Consider the following 15,877-nt stretch of genomic DNA (forward strand, 5'->3'; position numbering starts at 1 on the left):
CCACCTTAGGTGTTGTGGCTGGTGGCGCCTTAGCCACTTGAGCCACAGGTGCAGAGCCCTTTTTTTTTTTTGAGACAGAGCCTCAAGCTGTCACCCTGGGTACAGTGCACATTACTGTACATTACTGCTCACAGCAACCTCCAACTTCTGGGTTTTAAGCGATTCTCTTGCCTCAACTACAGGCACCCACCACAATGCCCGGCTATTTTTTGGTTGTACTTGTCATTGTTGTTTGGTGGGCCTGGGCTGGATTCAAACCTGCCAGCTCTGGTGTATGTGGCTGGCGCCTTAACCACTTGAGCTACAGGCGCCAAGCCTAATCTTTCTTTTTTAATTAGCTTTCTTCAGGGACTGGGCACCCCTTAGAATCCTACACCATTCTGTTTTCAAAATTCTTTCATCAGTCATCTCCTCCCCATTTAGAACCCTTAGAATTTTACCACCATTCTGCTTCTAGTAATAAATGATGGGACAAGTGTCAAGCCAACAGCCACTTCTTGTTCCTATTGAGCTATATTTTATATCGTAACATCCTCGAACTCTGTAGAGTGGGTGTTCTCTTTGGCATTTGACAATGTGAGAAATGAGGTGCAAAGAGATTAAAAGTTTTGCCCAAGGCCCTGTAATAAAACAGTTTCAGAGACTGTTTCTGAGAAATCTACATCAGGGTTATTTTTGTTATACTTTGTTCCTTTGGAGTTGGCTATCAATGATGTGAGAGGCCAGTGAGAACATGATGGTTTTCAATTTATAATTCTAATAATAGAAATGTTACCAGGCTCAGTGCCTGTAGTTCAGCAGCTAGGGCGCCAGCCATATACACCAGAGGTGGCGGGTTCAAACCCAGTCCCGGCTAACTAAAAAATAGCCGGGTGTTTTGGCAGGCACCCGTAGTCCCAGCTACTTGAGAGGCTGAGGCAAGAGAATCACTTAAGCCCAAGAGTTGGAGGTTGCTGTGAGCTGTGACGCAACAGTACTCTACCAAGGGTCTCCGTAAGAAGAGACTGAGACTCTGTCTCAAAAAAAAAAAAAAAAAATGTTACCAAAGAGGGTCCGGCTGCCTGTCATTGTCCAGCCAATATGCAGAGAATGGGTTTAGGTCCAAACAAGCTCTAGTTGTCATAAGGCCAGCAGTTCTGGACAACAGCAAGAGTAGCCTCTCAATTCTGTTCTGCCTCAGTTACAATTCTAGTAACTTTTATAATGGGAATACCAGGAAACAAGCCTAGAAAATTTTACCTTTATCTGACAGAAAACAGTTAAAGTAGTCTTCACTCTAATAACACACAATGTTTAGACACGTAAAGGTAATTTTCACTTTAACAAAGTATCTAAGCGAATCATCAAAGAAAACCTACTAAAGTAACCTTTACCAATATCACAACACCTGTTGTTTATGTGTGACTACTTCCTCAAAGTCTCCTGAGATAAACACCACAATCTTGGTGAAACCTCAACTAGATAATGGGGGAGGGGGGGTTAGCTTCTCAGACTCCATCTTGCAGACTGCTTTTTTGGCCTCACAAAGAAAGATTTTTGGAAGTATTTATTCTTTTATTTGCCTTTCAGAGCATACTTCACCCTTTTGTCAGTAGATCCTAGCCCTTCTGCCTCTGCCTCAGGATTAAGAACTGGCGATGGATCATAATCTAAATCTCAGTGTAAATATGACTCATTTGGTCTGAGGTGGGACGAGCTCTCTGTTTCCCAAAATAATTCCCCAAAATAATTTTGATGTTTATCCTTGATCCTAATCCAAGTTCTTTTATAAATTTTATAAATAGAGACAAGGCTTAGGAAGATGAAATGTCATACCCAGATTCACTCAGTCAATGCGCAGTAGTAGTAATACCATTCGCCTCATAGGGATCTCCTGGGAACCTCTTCCCAGGTGAAAAGAATTGGCTTTGAAGACAGATCTAAGCCCTGCTGCTGTCTAGCTGTGTGATGGCAGAATTCATTATTGTCTTCTCTGAGCCTTTGTTTCTTCATTCCTCCCCCCAAAAATGTGTGTGTGGGTAATACTGTCTCACAGAGTAGACTGGAAATGCTTGGTAGGTGCTAGTAAATGGCAGCTGTGATGATTATACTCAGTATTGTCCTATTTGTTCTCATTAATTCCCCATTCAGCATCTATACAGGGTGTAGTTATAGTTGACTAAAATAGTGACAGATGGCTTGGAAAGCAACTCATACCTCTTGGCCAATATCAGGGCCTCAACCAGGTCTGTGTGTTCTCCAGGAATGAGAGCAATAAAAATGGCTAAATAGTACGCTAAATGCCTTGTATGACATGGCCTCTAATCCTCACAGCAGCCCCACAAAGTATTGATTATCCCTGTTGAACAAGTGAGAATCAGAGAGATGTGTTAACATGTCCAAGGCCACAGAGTGAGGAGATAGCAGGGCCTGGCTTTGACTCCAGCCCAGGCTCCAACACAGTCTTTGGTCTACCACTTGATGGGTTCTGAGACCCACTAAGGCTTGAGGGTGGGGATTTTGGGAGAAAGGGATGAAGATAAAAGGGCATTGAGATAAGGGAACTAGTCATTATTTGGCCATTTGGCCACTCATCTTTTCCAGAAACTCCCGCCAACCTCCCCTTTCCTGCTCCTGTTATCACTAGCCAGTTGATGGCTGGGCTGCCCTGGGCTGGGCTACTCTGCTAAAATCCTTCAGGGCTTTCCTGTTCTAGAGTTTTGCAAGGAGGTGGGAGGAGTGTTTGTATACTGGGCAGGCTTCCCGGGGGTGATTGTGGAAAGGAAGGGGAGTGATTTTATAGAGGCCTAAAAAGAAGCCAGAAGGAAAAGGAAAAAATAAAACCGTGTTTAAGAGAAAACATATTGACTCAGGCATTTGTGGGCATTATCTTTAGTCTAGACTTGGAGATAGAAGACCACGCCAAGAGTCTAGAAACCTCTCTTTCCTTCTTGCTGTGTAATTGACCTTTCTAATGACTCACGACACATCATCACAACAGCCTTACTGCAAAGTACCAGAGCAGCCCAACCACACATTGTTTTCTTTTCTTTTTACCATTCTTTTCTTCCCTCAAGGGATACCCCCGCAATAAAAACAAATTATATTAAGGTTTTATGCCTGTGCATAGATTTGCCTTCACACCCTTATCTTATGCAACTCTTAAAACCACCCAGTGAGACAAATCAGTAGGCCAGGGATTATGCTCCCAAACTTGATAGGTATGAATTGAAGCTCTTAGGGACCTATGTTTGATCATACAGCTAGTTAACGGTAGAATTGGAACCATATTCCTGGGTCCTCCGACTCCTGCCATGTACATGAAGATCACTCACTGGGAATAAAATTTCAACCCACTTGGAGCTTTTGACTCCGAACCTGTGTTCTCTTGCTATTTTGTTTTACTGAAATTCACACTGCCTTGCTGTGATTAGGGGGTGAAGGCCTGAACAGTGGGGTTGGGCCAGGATAAGGAGGTGGTATAGAGAACTGAAGGTGGGAAAGGAAGAACATCTCTTACTCTATAACAAAACTCCAGTGAAGATGTTTTATTAACTGGTTCTATTTTCTCTTCAGAGGGGAAATAAAAAATAAAAGTCAGATGTGTTTTATTAAACTACCCCTAATCTCTTGCATACTTAACATTTCAGACTTTGCAAAGGGCTTGGGGCAGGTGTTGGGGGTTTAGGCCCACTTAAACTGTATAGGTCAGTGTTTTTAGTATATTCACCGTATTGTGCAACCATCAGTACAATCTAATTTTAGAACTTTTTATTACCCCCAAAAGAAACTATGTAGTCATTAGCAGTCACTTCCCATTCCCATTAGCAGCCACTTTTCATTCTCTTGTCCTCATCCCAGCCCTAGGCAACCACTAATCTACTTTCTACCTCTATTTTTACCAATTCTGGACATTTCATATAAATGGAATCTAGCTTCTTTTCAATTAGCATAATGTTTTCAAAATACATACATGTTATAACTTGGATAAGTACTTTATTCTTTTTACTGCTGAATCACATTCCATTGTATAAGATATCACACATTTATTCATTAGTTGATGAGCATTTGGGGTGTTTCTATCTTTTGCCTATTATGAAAAAATGCTGCCATGAACATTTATGCTCTTTTTCATTCAGATATGCTTATATTTCTCTAGGGTATATATCTACAAGTGGAATTGCTAGGTCATATTAAAAACTCTGTGTTAATTTTTGGAGGAACTGTCAAACTGCATGTGTATATTTATTGCTTTACAGAGCTATATTTCCCATACCATAAAATTCATCCATTTAAAGTATACATATCAGGCCAGGTACAGTGGCTCAGGCCTGTAATTTTTTTTTTTTAAGACAAAGTCTTACTTTGTCGTCCTCAGTAGAGTGCCATGGTGTCATACCTCACAGCAACCTCAAACTCTTGGGCTCAAATGATCCTCTTCCCTCAACCTCCCAAGTAGCTGGGACTACAGGCACCTGCCACAAAGCCCGACTGTTTTTTAGAGATGGGGGTCTCACTATTGCTCAGGCTGGTGTCGAATTCCTGAGCTCAGGTAATCTACCCATCTTGGCCACCCAAAGTGCTGGGATTATAGGCATGAGCCACCATGCCCGGCCTTCATGCCTGTAATCCTAGCACTTGACCAAAGTAGATGTTTGTTTGAGGTCTTGAGTTTGAAAACAGCCTGAGCAAGAGGGAGAACCCATCTCTACTAAAAATAGAAAAACTAGCTGGGCGCTGTGGTAGGCATCTGTAGTCCCAGCTGCTCAGGAGGCTGAGGCAAGAGGATCACTTGAGCTCAGGAGTTTGAGGTTGCCGTGAATTATGATGCAATGGCACTCTACCCAGGGTGACAGAGTCAAACTATTTCAAAAAGAAAAATTTTTAAAGTATATATATATATTTTTTTTTTTTCTTTTGAGATGGAGTCTCACTATATGGCCCTTGCTAGAGTGCTGTGGTATCACAGCTCATAGCAACCTCAAACTCTTGGGCTTAAACAATTCTCTTGCCTCAGCCTCCTAAGTAGCTGGGACTACAGGCACCCGCAACAACACCCCGCTATTTTTTTGTTGCAGTTGTCATTGTTGGTTCGCAGGCCTGGGCCGGGTTTGAACCCGCCAGCCTTGGTGTTTATGGCCAGTGGCCTACTCACTGAGGTATGAGTGCTGCCCCCCATACTCATTAGACCTCACTTTTCATTTCTACTCCCCCATGCCTACACCTAGGCACTCACTAACCTATTTTCTGTCTCTGTGGATTTACCTATTTAGTGTTTCACATAAATGAAATCGTGTGTTCTGTGGTCTTTCATGACTGGCTTCTTTCACTTACCATAATATTATGAAGGTTCATCAAAATAGCACATATCAGTATTTCATTCATTTCTGTGACTGAATAATATTTCATTATGTGGATATGTTACATTTTGTTTATTCATCATTGATGGACACTTGGGTTGTTTCTGCTTTTGGCTCATGAATAATGTTGCTATGGACATTCATGTACAAGTTTTTTTGGGGGGTGGGAGTAGTATGTGTTTTTTGTTGTTGTTGTTGCTTTTTTGAGACAGAGTTTCATTCTGGCTCCCTGACTAGTGTATGGTGGCATTATAGCTAACAGCAACCTCAAGTTCTTGGGCTCAAGCGATCTTCTTGCCTCAGTTTTTTCTATTTTTAGTAGAGATAGGGTCTTGCTATTGCCTAGCCTGGTCTCAAACTCCTTTGCTCAAGCAATTCACTGACCTTGGCGTCCCAGAGTGCTAGGATTACAGGTGTGGAGTATGTGTTTTAATTTGATGGTATTATCACCCTTCTATGATAAACAGTGAGACAAGTGCCAATAGTCCCTTTTTACAGATGAGGCAACTGAAGCTAAGTAATTTGCTCAAGGTGAAATAGCAAGCTAAAGGGAGATCAGGAATTGGGCCAAGTCGGTCAACTGCTGGCTTAATATATTTTTTCTGTTACATATACCACACCATGTAGCTTTTGTTCTATGAAGTGTTTGACATATTTTTGAAAACCTTAATTATAGGGTATAACACTGAGTGATGATGGAGCCTTGAATCACAGCAGTTCCAGGCCTAGGAATCAACCTTGTCCAGAATGTGAATGAAAAATGTATCTCAAAGCTTTCAGTAAGCAAAATGAACCAGCAGGGAACATAGGCTGGCTGAAACTCCTGCCGCCAGCTGATGAGGAGAGGTAGAGCCCCCAGAACTTTGTCAGAACAGGTAGCTGGACTCCTGGGGAAAGGGTAAGAGGATACTCCGCCTTCACAGTCCAAAGAGGGAAGAGTTTATGCCAAAAAACTTGTCTCTGAATTCAACTTTGTAATTATTTTTCCTAAGCTAATTAAGAACAACTTGTTTGAAGTTCTATATTTTATGGTACTATACTGGTTTCTGAGGCTACAATAAAAAGTTACCACAAACTAGGTAGACGAAAATAACAAAAATTTACTCTCTAATAATGCTGGAGGCTAGATATCCAAAATTAAAGTATTGGTGGGGTTGGTTCCTTCTGGGTGCTCTAAGGGAGAATCTGTGTCTGCTTATTCTAGTTTCTGGTGGCTGCCAGCAATCCTTGGCATTCCATGGCTTGTAGACACTTCACTCCTATCTCTACTGCCCTTATCGCATGACCTTCTCCCTGTATGTCCCTTTTGTAACTCTTGCCTCTTTTCTCTTATTTTTCTTTCTTTTTTTCTTTTCTTTCTTTCTTTTTTTTTTGAGATAGAGTCTCACTTTGTGCCCTGGGTAGAGCATCACAGCTCACAGCAACATCCAACTCTTGGGATTCTCTTGCCTCAGCCTCCCAAGTAGCTGGGACTACAGGCTCCCACCACAATGCCTGACTGTTTTAGAGGTAGGGTCTCACTCTGGCTCAGGCTGGGCTCAAACCTGTGAGCTTAGACAATCCAACCACCTCAGCCTCCCAGAGTACTAGGATTACAGGCGTGAGCCACTGCGCCCGGCCCCTCTTTTCTCTTATAATATAAGGATACTAGTTCATTAAATTAGAGGGCCCGCCCTGAGCCAGTTACGACCTCTTCTTAACTTCCTCCTATCTACAAATACCTTGTTTTCAAATAAGGTCACTTTCTAAGGTTCCAGGTAGGCATGCGTTTTGGGAGACAGTGTTCAACCAGTATAGACACCAAAGAACAATCACATAACTTCAGGCAGAGATCTTGTAAAGTTGCAAATAGAAGTGTGATTTTGGCAAGAGCTAGTGCCAAAACGGAAAAAACTTTTCTGTAGCTATAGACCATTAGATGGAGCTGGCTGGTTTCATGGACATGGCTTTATACTGGTTGAATACACATCCAAGTTGCTATTGCAGGAGGGCCAAACTCACTCAAACCCTTACTGCAGCTTATTAAAGACCCTTAAATGTGCTCTGATTTTGACCATAAGAAACAGGCATATTTGGGTTTTTTTGTGCCATGGAATATTATTTTATTCTGTACAGTTAAATATATATATATATACATATATAATACCTACTGTGTGCTGGCACGATATATAGAAGTATTAGAACATATTTTGTACACCTGTGACATGTAGGGTTTTCTACAGAATGTATGTACTTTATCCTTATAACTACCCTATATTGATTTGTAAATAAGGAAACTGATACCCTGGGAGGTGAAGTTACTTCCCCCAGGTCTGCAAGTAATTAGACTTTGTCACAAATATGACTCCACAGCCTCAGCCCAAAGCAGAGGGCTGTAGAGATACAGCCCAGCCATTCAACATAGGGGGCATGGAGGATGCATTGGATATCAAAGTAGGATAAGCAGTTTGTGTCAAAGTAACCTTTCTTCTCAGACTGAGGATCCTGGACTTTATTCTGAAGGCAATGAGGAGTCAGCGAACATTACTGAGGGAGTAGTGACTTATGCTATGTACTTTGTTTGATCAACATTTATTTATTGAGTTGTGTTACACACTGGGCTTAATGCTAAGGATAAAACCATTACAAAAGAAAGAATCCCTGCCCTCACTGAGCTTATTAGAGCCTAATGTATGAAGTAACAGAAGGGAGGTTGGTATTTTCTTATAATCCATTTGAAACACAGGGAAGTATGGGTAAGAAACAAAGTTAAAGAAATCAGCAGGAAAACAGTTTTGTTTTGTTTTTTAACTTTATTCAAATTAATATGAGGATACAAAATATTTAGGTTACATTGTTCTCACAGAGCAAAGTTCCGTTTGCAGAAGAGCCCCTCACCCAGAGGGCGTATTATACACCCTCATAATGTGCACTTTAGGTGAGATCCCGCCTCATACCCTCCCTCTTCCTGCCAATTGTCCTCCCTCCTTCCCTTCCCACTTCCCTCTACCTCCTAACTGGTCTACAATAGTGTTTTATTGTTCTTATGAACATGTAATTGGTTTGTTTGTTTGTTTGAGACAGAGTCTCAAGCTGTCATCCTTGGTAGAGTGCCCTGGCATCAACAGCTCACAGCAACCTCCAATTCTTGGGCTTAAGCAATTCTCTTGCCTTAGCCTCCCAAGTAGCTAGGACTACAGGTGCCCACCACAATGCCCAGCTATTTTTGGTTGCAGTTGCCACTGTTGTTTAGTGTCCCAGGTGGGGTTTGAACCCGCTACCCTCACTGTATGTGGCTGGCACTGTAACCACTGTGCTATGGGTGCTAAGCCAAACATGTAATTGTTTATATATTGATTTCATACTAGTATGGAGTACATTGGATATTCATCTTTCCATTCTTGTGATACTTTACTGAGAAGAATGTATTTCAACTCCATCCAGGTAAATGTAAATGATGTAAAGTCTCAGCAGCACCCATAGGTCAGTGAGTAGCCAAACACACCGAGGCTGGTGGGTTCAAATCAGGCCTGGGATAGCTAAACAACGACAACTGCAACAGAAAAATAGCCAGGCGTTGTGGCAGGTACCTGTAGTCCCAGCTACTTGGGAGGCTGAGGCAAGAGAATCGCTTAGGCCCAAGAGTTTGAAGTTGCTGTGAGCTGTGATGCTACAGCACTCTACTCAGGGCCACAGCTTGAGACTCACTCTGTCTCAGAAAAAAAAAAAAAAAAAAGATGTAAAGTCTCCTTTTTTTTTTTTTTTTCTTTTTTTGAGACAGAGCCTCAAGCTGTCCCCCTGGGTAGAGTGCAGTAGCATCACGGCTCACAGCAACCTCCAACTCCTAGGCTCAAGCGAGTCTCCTGCCTCAGCCTCTCAAGTAGCTGGGACCACAGGCACTCGCCACAATACCTGGTTATTTTTTTTTGGTTGCAGCCATCATTGTTGTTTGGCAGGCCCGGGCTGGATTCAAACCTGCCACCTTAGGTGTATGTGGCTGGCGCCTTAGCCCCTTGAGCCACAGGCGCTGAGCCAGTCTCCATCTTTTTTAATGGCTACCTAATATTCCATGGTATACATATACCACAGTTTGTTGATCCATTCATGGGTTGATGGGCCCTTGGGTTGCTTCTACAACTTGGCAATTATGAATTATGCTGCAATAAACATTCTAGTGCAAATATCTTTGTGGTACAATGATTTGTGTTCTTCTGGGAGGGAAATAGTTTTAAAGGATAGAGAGCTTTGTAGATCATCTTAAGGATAGCAGGGAGCCACTGCAGAGTATTGAGTGGGGCAGTGACAATGATGTGACATGGTGGTTGAGAAACAGGAATGGATCACTGATAGTGCCTAGGCTTCTGGCTTGGGGAGATGGCAATGATGATGCACTTCCCTGAGACAGAGGACATAGTAGTGGTGAGTTCATTTTAGATTGTTGAGTTCCACCTTCTTGTGTGACACCTGAGTGGAGGTGCCTAGCAGGTTAAGGGACATACAACAGGGGGGTCCCTGAAAGGGAACTAAGCCAGAGATTAAGATCTGAGTCACACATAGGTGACATAGGTGACATAGTTGGTAACTGAAGCTGTGGGAGTGGATAGGGAGAGTCTCCAGAGTGAGAGTGAGGCTGTGAGAGGGTCACCATGGAAGAGGCAGACAAAGGAACAGGGGTCCAAAAAAGACAACAGAGAGTGCAGACTCTCACCAGAGGCTTTCTTTCTTTTAACGCCTTCTCATATCTTCTCAGGCAGCAGCTTATATTCATTCCCTGGTGCCATAACTACTCCATCCCTTAGTGTAAACCCTCTCTCTTCTGCTGTTAGGGAGTTCATCTTGCATATCTAACAGAGCAATAAATCCATTGATTCTGTTAACTACATCCAGTTCACTACAAGACCTGTAATGGTATTCATTTTGGAGGTCAATACAGCTGTCAATGGAAGTTTTTCCCCGAGAGGCCCATCGGCTTTCTCTGTTGTACACTGGCAGAAGTTGTCCTGCCCAGCATCAGAAATGACTAGAGAGTAATTAATGCTGTGGAGCATTAATGAGCTGGTGATCCTGCCTGGGGCTGTGAGAAGGGCACAGCCTGAAATAGGTCAGATGATGGGGAGAGGAACCATGTCTCTTCTGATACGATTTGAATAACCCTAGAAAGCCTCTAATACCACAGCCAAAGCCTTATTCCACCAGCTATCACACTGCCCAAAGTTACTTTTCTTTGTTTTTGGCCGGGGCTGGGTTTGAACCTGCCACATCCAGCACATGGGGCCAGTGCCCTACTCCTTTGAGCCACAGGTGCCACCCCTAAAATTACATTTTTAAACTTGTATTTATTTTGACTAAGAAGTTTCACTGCTGGCATTTGTGAATTCTGAATGAATATTTTTGATTATTCTGTAAACATGTACTAAGATCCTTCTATGTACCTGGCTTTCATTAGGTACATCCTGGGACCGTAGGGATAACCACATCACAGTTACTGTTCTCAGAAAGCCATGGGCGGGTGAGGCAAGGAAGCAGAGTGACTGTGGGTCTAAGAGAAGTATGGGCCAAGTGCCTTTGGCACACAGAAGAAGAACCAAGTCCAGGATGGCTTCAGAGAGAATATGATATCCCTGTAGGGTCTTAAAGTCTGCATCTGAGTTTGCCAACACAGTGGAAGTGAAACGCAGGCGGAAGGAGCACTATAAGCCAAAACAAAGAATCATAAAAGAGGCTGGTGTGTTTAGGGCCTGATGCTCCTTCCATATGCCTTGTTTATGGGTGGAGAAAAGCAGGAAATAGGTCAGACTGTGAAAATTTGCCTTGTATGTTATGCTAAGGAATTTGGACTAAGCTTAGAGAGCCAGCTAAATGAATAATGCCCTTGGCTTGGGGTGTAGCACTCTAAGCTATTATCTGTCCTTAATACCTCACTTCCTTTCTAACACAACAGAGGAGAGTTTGTGATAAGAGTTAAGAGAGAAAATGACCAGTGGACAGAGTGTTGGGGAGTAGGGGGTCACAGCTGTCCTCGAAGGACTTGGAAGGGCAGCCAGGAGGAGCTGAGGTCCAGTCTTAAGGGATAGCTCCAGATATATTTGTGCTTTTATCATTAAAGCAATAGGGCACAGTCTAGGGCCTCAGTGAATTAGTCTTCAGGAGGCAAAACCTCATTTAACAAAGCCAGCCATAGCTTTGAGGGAGGCAGTGACAACAGGAGCCACCAAAGAAGAGGAAGGCAGGAGTCCTCACTGCTCCAGAGGCTGACCTCGCCTGCGGATCGAGGTCACACTCAGGCACCATGAGTAGCCATACCTCCTGGGAATGGAACAGGTAAGGCCCAGGTTGTGACAGGAAGTGGCCTCCAGGCTAGTCCCAAAGCAGTAAGTATACAGGTTACAGAACTGCTCCTCTTCAACCTGGATGGCCAGGAGGCCCCAGCCCTCCTCTGTGAGGGCAGAGAGGGGCACGTATGTTAGAGGGAGAGAATGCTACTGTTAGATTATTGCCTCTGCTCTTAATATTTTTTCTTCCTCTGACAACCCACTTTAGGTAAGGACATCTTTCCTTCCTCTTTCATTTATAGAGCTCTTTCTGTTTCTCGTAGACTCACTGAGAAACATCTCTGCAGCCAGTCACCATGGCCCCCGCTCTTCCCCGGCTGAGCTCAGCAGCTCCAATCAGCACCTTCTCCGAGAACGAAAGTCCTCAGCACCATCGCACTCCAGCCAGCCAACCCTGTTCACGTTTGAGCCCCCCATGTCGAACCATGTGCAGCCCACCTTGTCCACTAGCGCGCCTCAGGAGTATCTCTACTTGCACCAGTGCATAAGCCGGAGAGCAGAAAACGCAAGGTAGGGGCCGCCATGCCCAATAGATGATGGCCGAGTGTCTACTCGTAGGGCCTAGCACTTTTCAGTCCCTATATTTTAATTTTAAATACAAAGGAGCAAACTATTATATCTTTTCAGGAAAACAAATGCACATATAACAACATTTTTTACTTGTGTAACCTTCACATTGTATAGGTGGTAAAGGTGGCGTCCATGTTGCTACACAATGTTAATTGGGTTCCAAAGAAACCTCCCAGTATCAAAAATTATGCTATAAAAATTTTTTATTTGGGCTGGTGTCTCACGCTTGTAATCCTGGCACTCTGGGAAGGAGCTGATTCATCAGTAGCAGAGGCAGTGTGGACCCAGGTCTGCTCGCTCTGGGTCCTGTACCCTCTACACTGTGCTACTGTGCTTGTGTTTTTCTGAGTCACTTCCCATCATAGAACCTCCCAACACTCAATCTTAAGTCTGCCTCAAATGCCCTTTTTCCTGAAGCTGCGTGATTCGTTCATTTGTGGACCTGTCATTAATTCAACCTCCATTTGGCAGTGTGGTATAATGAAAAGCATCTTCAGGCTTTGGAGTCAATCACACGTGGGTGCAAATTCAGGTTCTGCCACTCTTCTTGGTGATCCTGAGCCACTTATTTAAGCTTATTTACCTTCAATTTTCTTATATTCAGAACAGGAATAAGTAATTCAAAGATTTACAATGTGTGTAAAATGACCAAACATACTTAAAATACCCAGTAGTAGTAGTAGATACGCAGTACGTACTACCTGTTACCCTTGTATCCCATCCCCTTCTACTGCATGTGTGATAGGCTGGGATTGGACAAAGTGGGGTTTTAAAATCATCTTCTATTGCATAAGGTGAGACGTGAAAAAAAGTATAGTTTTAGTGAAAGACAAAGTGCTTAAGAAGTGCCTTGCCAACTTTAATGTGCATATGAAGTACCTGAAGATCTTGTTGAAATGCTCATTCTCAGTGCAGTAAGCTTGGGGTCCTGGGATCCTGCCTTTCTGATAAACTCTATCTAGATGATACCAGGTCAGCATGTCTGCAGATTGTACTTGAAGTAGAAAGCTTTGTATAATATTAACAACTACCACACACCTCTACTCCCACGATACTGATAAGCATCAGAGAAAAATATATATAAATGTCTCTACTTGAATTAGCAATTAGGACCTGCTCACTGCACCACTACTTCTTCTATAAAACCTCTATTAATTTCCCTAGCTGGAATTCGTGGTCTTCTCTGATTTACCCTAGCAGTATTTTTTATTATCTCTCACCCAGCATTTGGAACTTTCTACCTTGTATTATGGATTTTTTATTAATATGTTACTGTTCTTTGAAGAGGGAACCCAGGGTACGCAGTAAGTGCATAATAAATATTTGAACCCGTCTGTACTGTGGAGAGATAACATAGCAGAGGAGATAGAACTCATCTACAGGTGGGGAAGTAGCGCCGTTGTGGGTCCTTGACCAAGCTGTGGTTTTCTTTGTATTTTTGTTTTCACTGTGTGGATGAGCGAGCAAGGTGGTAATAAGATGGATCTCAGGGAGATTTTTAGAGAAATAAGTTCAAACAGTATTTGCAGAATTCCAAAGGGAGGAAGAGGGTTGGAAGGAAGCTTCCCTAAGTTCAGAAAGACTGCATAGTTTCTGGTACTGTTGAAGTAGCTTACATCATATTAAACCTACTGTGACAATTATAAACTTTGGGTAAAATATTTAAAAAACAACTGTTTGAGGGCACTGAAGAGCAGTGAAAAATCAAACAGAAACTGGAAGAGATTTGACTCTTGAAAAAAGTGAGATTCAATTTACATGGCTTTTCCTATGAAGTTCCTGTAACATACAATCTAAACTGTTCAGTATGGAATGAGAAATTGCTAGACCCATGAGGAAACCCTGAGCCCTGACACATAGTGGAGAGAAGTCAGTGCACAGAAACAGACCAAACCAAACCCTACAAAGACTTTAAAATAATTATGATAATGGATTAAAAGATGATAAATTCACAGCTATGATTTAGTAATAAAAAAGAAAAAATGATAAATTTTAGAAGACATATACAAACTCTGAAAAAGAATTTAGGAGTTCTGGTTCCTCTAGGGTGGCAGAAGCCGCTGTTAACAGTATATGGAGGCAAAATTCACACGTACAGAAGGCTGACATTTTATATCCCTCCCACTGATTACAACGAAAACTCTGGACAAAATCCAAAGTACAATTACCCAAAGACCCAGAAAAGTAAATAAAAGGAGGCAGATTGTAGAGGGGAGAAAAACCTGGAGACATGTCTACACAGAGATGAAGGTTTTTGTCTCATGGATTTGCCTCCATCACAAAACTCTCATAGAAAGCCCATCTTTCTGGGTAGAGGAACCAAAAAGGGAGCCCCTGTCCCTTTGGGGGCTGGAAGAAGTACTGACCATGAGGCGAGCTGATGGATCTCCTATTCTGGGAATGTAACTACATATGTCTTAGGCTCACCTTGAGCTGTCCTTGTGTGGGGCAGACCCAAACCAGCATAACAAAGGCTATGTGGACTGAACTAAGATTTGAACTACCACACCCAGGAGACACAGAACTTGCAATTGAACCTAACCAGGTTGATTTCCTGCAGAAACAAAACTATCAGTTCTCCAGGGGATTATAATAGAAGTCTGCACAATTAACAGTCACAACATTCAGGATATATAATCCAAAATTATATGTTTTGCTGAGCATCAGAAGAATATAACCTGTTCTCTACAGAAGAAACAGGTGCTAACCTCAAGAAACCCCTGATGTTGTAATTACCACAGATTTTTAAAGCCCCTGTTAAAATAACATTCCATGTGATAAAGGAAAACATTTGAAATTAATGGAAAATATAAAACCTCCACTAACCTACATCTATATTCTGCAAAAGTATCCTTCGGGAATGAAAACAAAATGACATTTTTTAGATGAAGGAAAAATGAGAGGATTTCCAAGAGATCTGTTTTAAAGGTCTTCAGGCTGAAGCAAGTTGGTATATACAGAAAGGAAATGTGGATCTTCAGGAATGAAGGAAGAGCAAGACAAATAGTAAATATCTGTGTAACTATAAAAGACTATTTTTCCCGTCTAAGTTCTTTAAACTATGTATGAATGTGGAAAGCAAAAATGAAACATTATCTAGTGAGATTCTCACCTGATTTTCTTTCTCTTCAGTATGAAGAGCTCCCTTTACCATTTCTTGCCATGTGAGTGGCCAGGTGACCTATTTTTCCAACTTTGATTTATCTAGAAATATTTTAATTTTACTTTTATATGTGAGAGCAATTTTTGCTGGGTATAAAATTCCAAACTGACAGTTTTATTTCTTTCACTATATAAAGGATATCATTCTAGTCTTCTGACATTCTTTGTTTCTAATGCACTATCAGCTATTACTTTTTTTCTATTCTTCTGGGTTTTGGGGGGGTTTTTTGCAGTTTTTGGCTGGGGCTGGGTTTGAACCTGCCACCTCCAGCATATGGGGCTGGCGCCCTACTCCTTTGAGCCACAGCACCGCCCCTTATTCTATTCTTCTAATATGTAATATATCCTCCTTCCTCCAAATAATCTTTTCTCCTCTTTAAAAAAATTATGAAATAGGCTTGGCGTCTGTGGCTCAAGTGGCTAAGGCACCAGCCACATACACCTAAGGTGGTGGGTTTGAATCCAGCCCGGGCCCACCAAACAACAATGGCTGCA

At 42.3% G+C, this 15,877-nt stretch overlaps 1 protein-coding gene across 1 annotated transcript in view; it reads left to right on the plus strand.

The window, feature by feature from the left end:
• The window catches only part of GAB2 (GRB2 associated binding protein 2), a 71,636-nt gene that overhangs the window by 28,288 nt on the left and 27,471 nt on the right, over positions 1-15,877 (plus strand). Inside the window, exon 2 of the mRNA XM_012801463.2 lies at positions 11,914-12,160. Within this exon, the coding sequence (XP_012656917.1) occupies positions 11,914-12,160 (247 nt within the window). The remainder of the gene's footprint in view (positions 1-11,913; positions 12,161-15,877) is intronic.

This window comes from Otolemur garnettii, unplaced genomic scaffold (genome assembly GCF_000181295.1).
Source record: "Otolemur garnettii isolate 467f Iridium unplaced genomic scaffold, OtoGar3 scaffold00001, whole genome shotgun sequence".
Taxonomy (NCBI): Eukaryota; Metazoa; Chordata; class Mammalia; order Primates; family Galagidae; genus Otolemur; species Otolemur garnettii.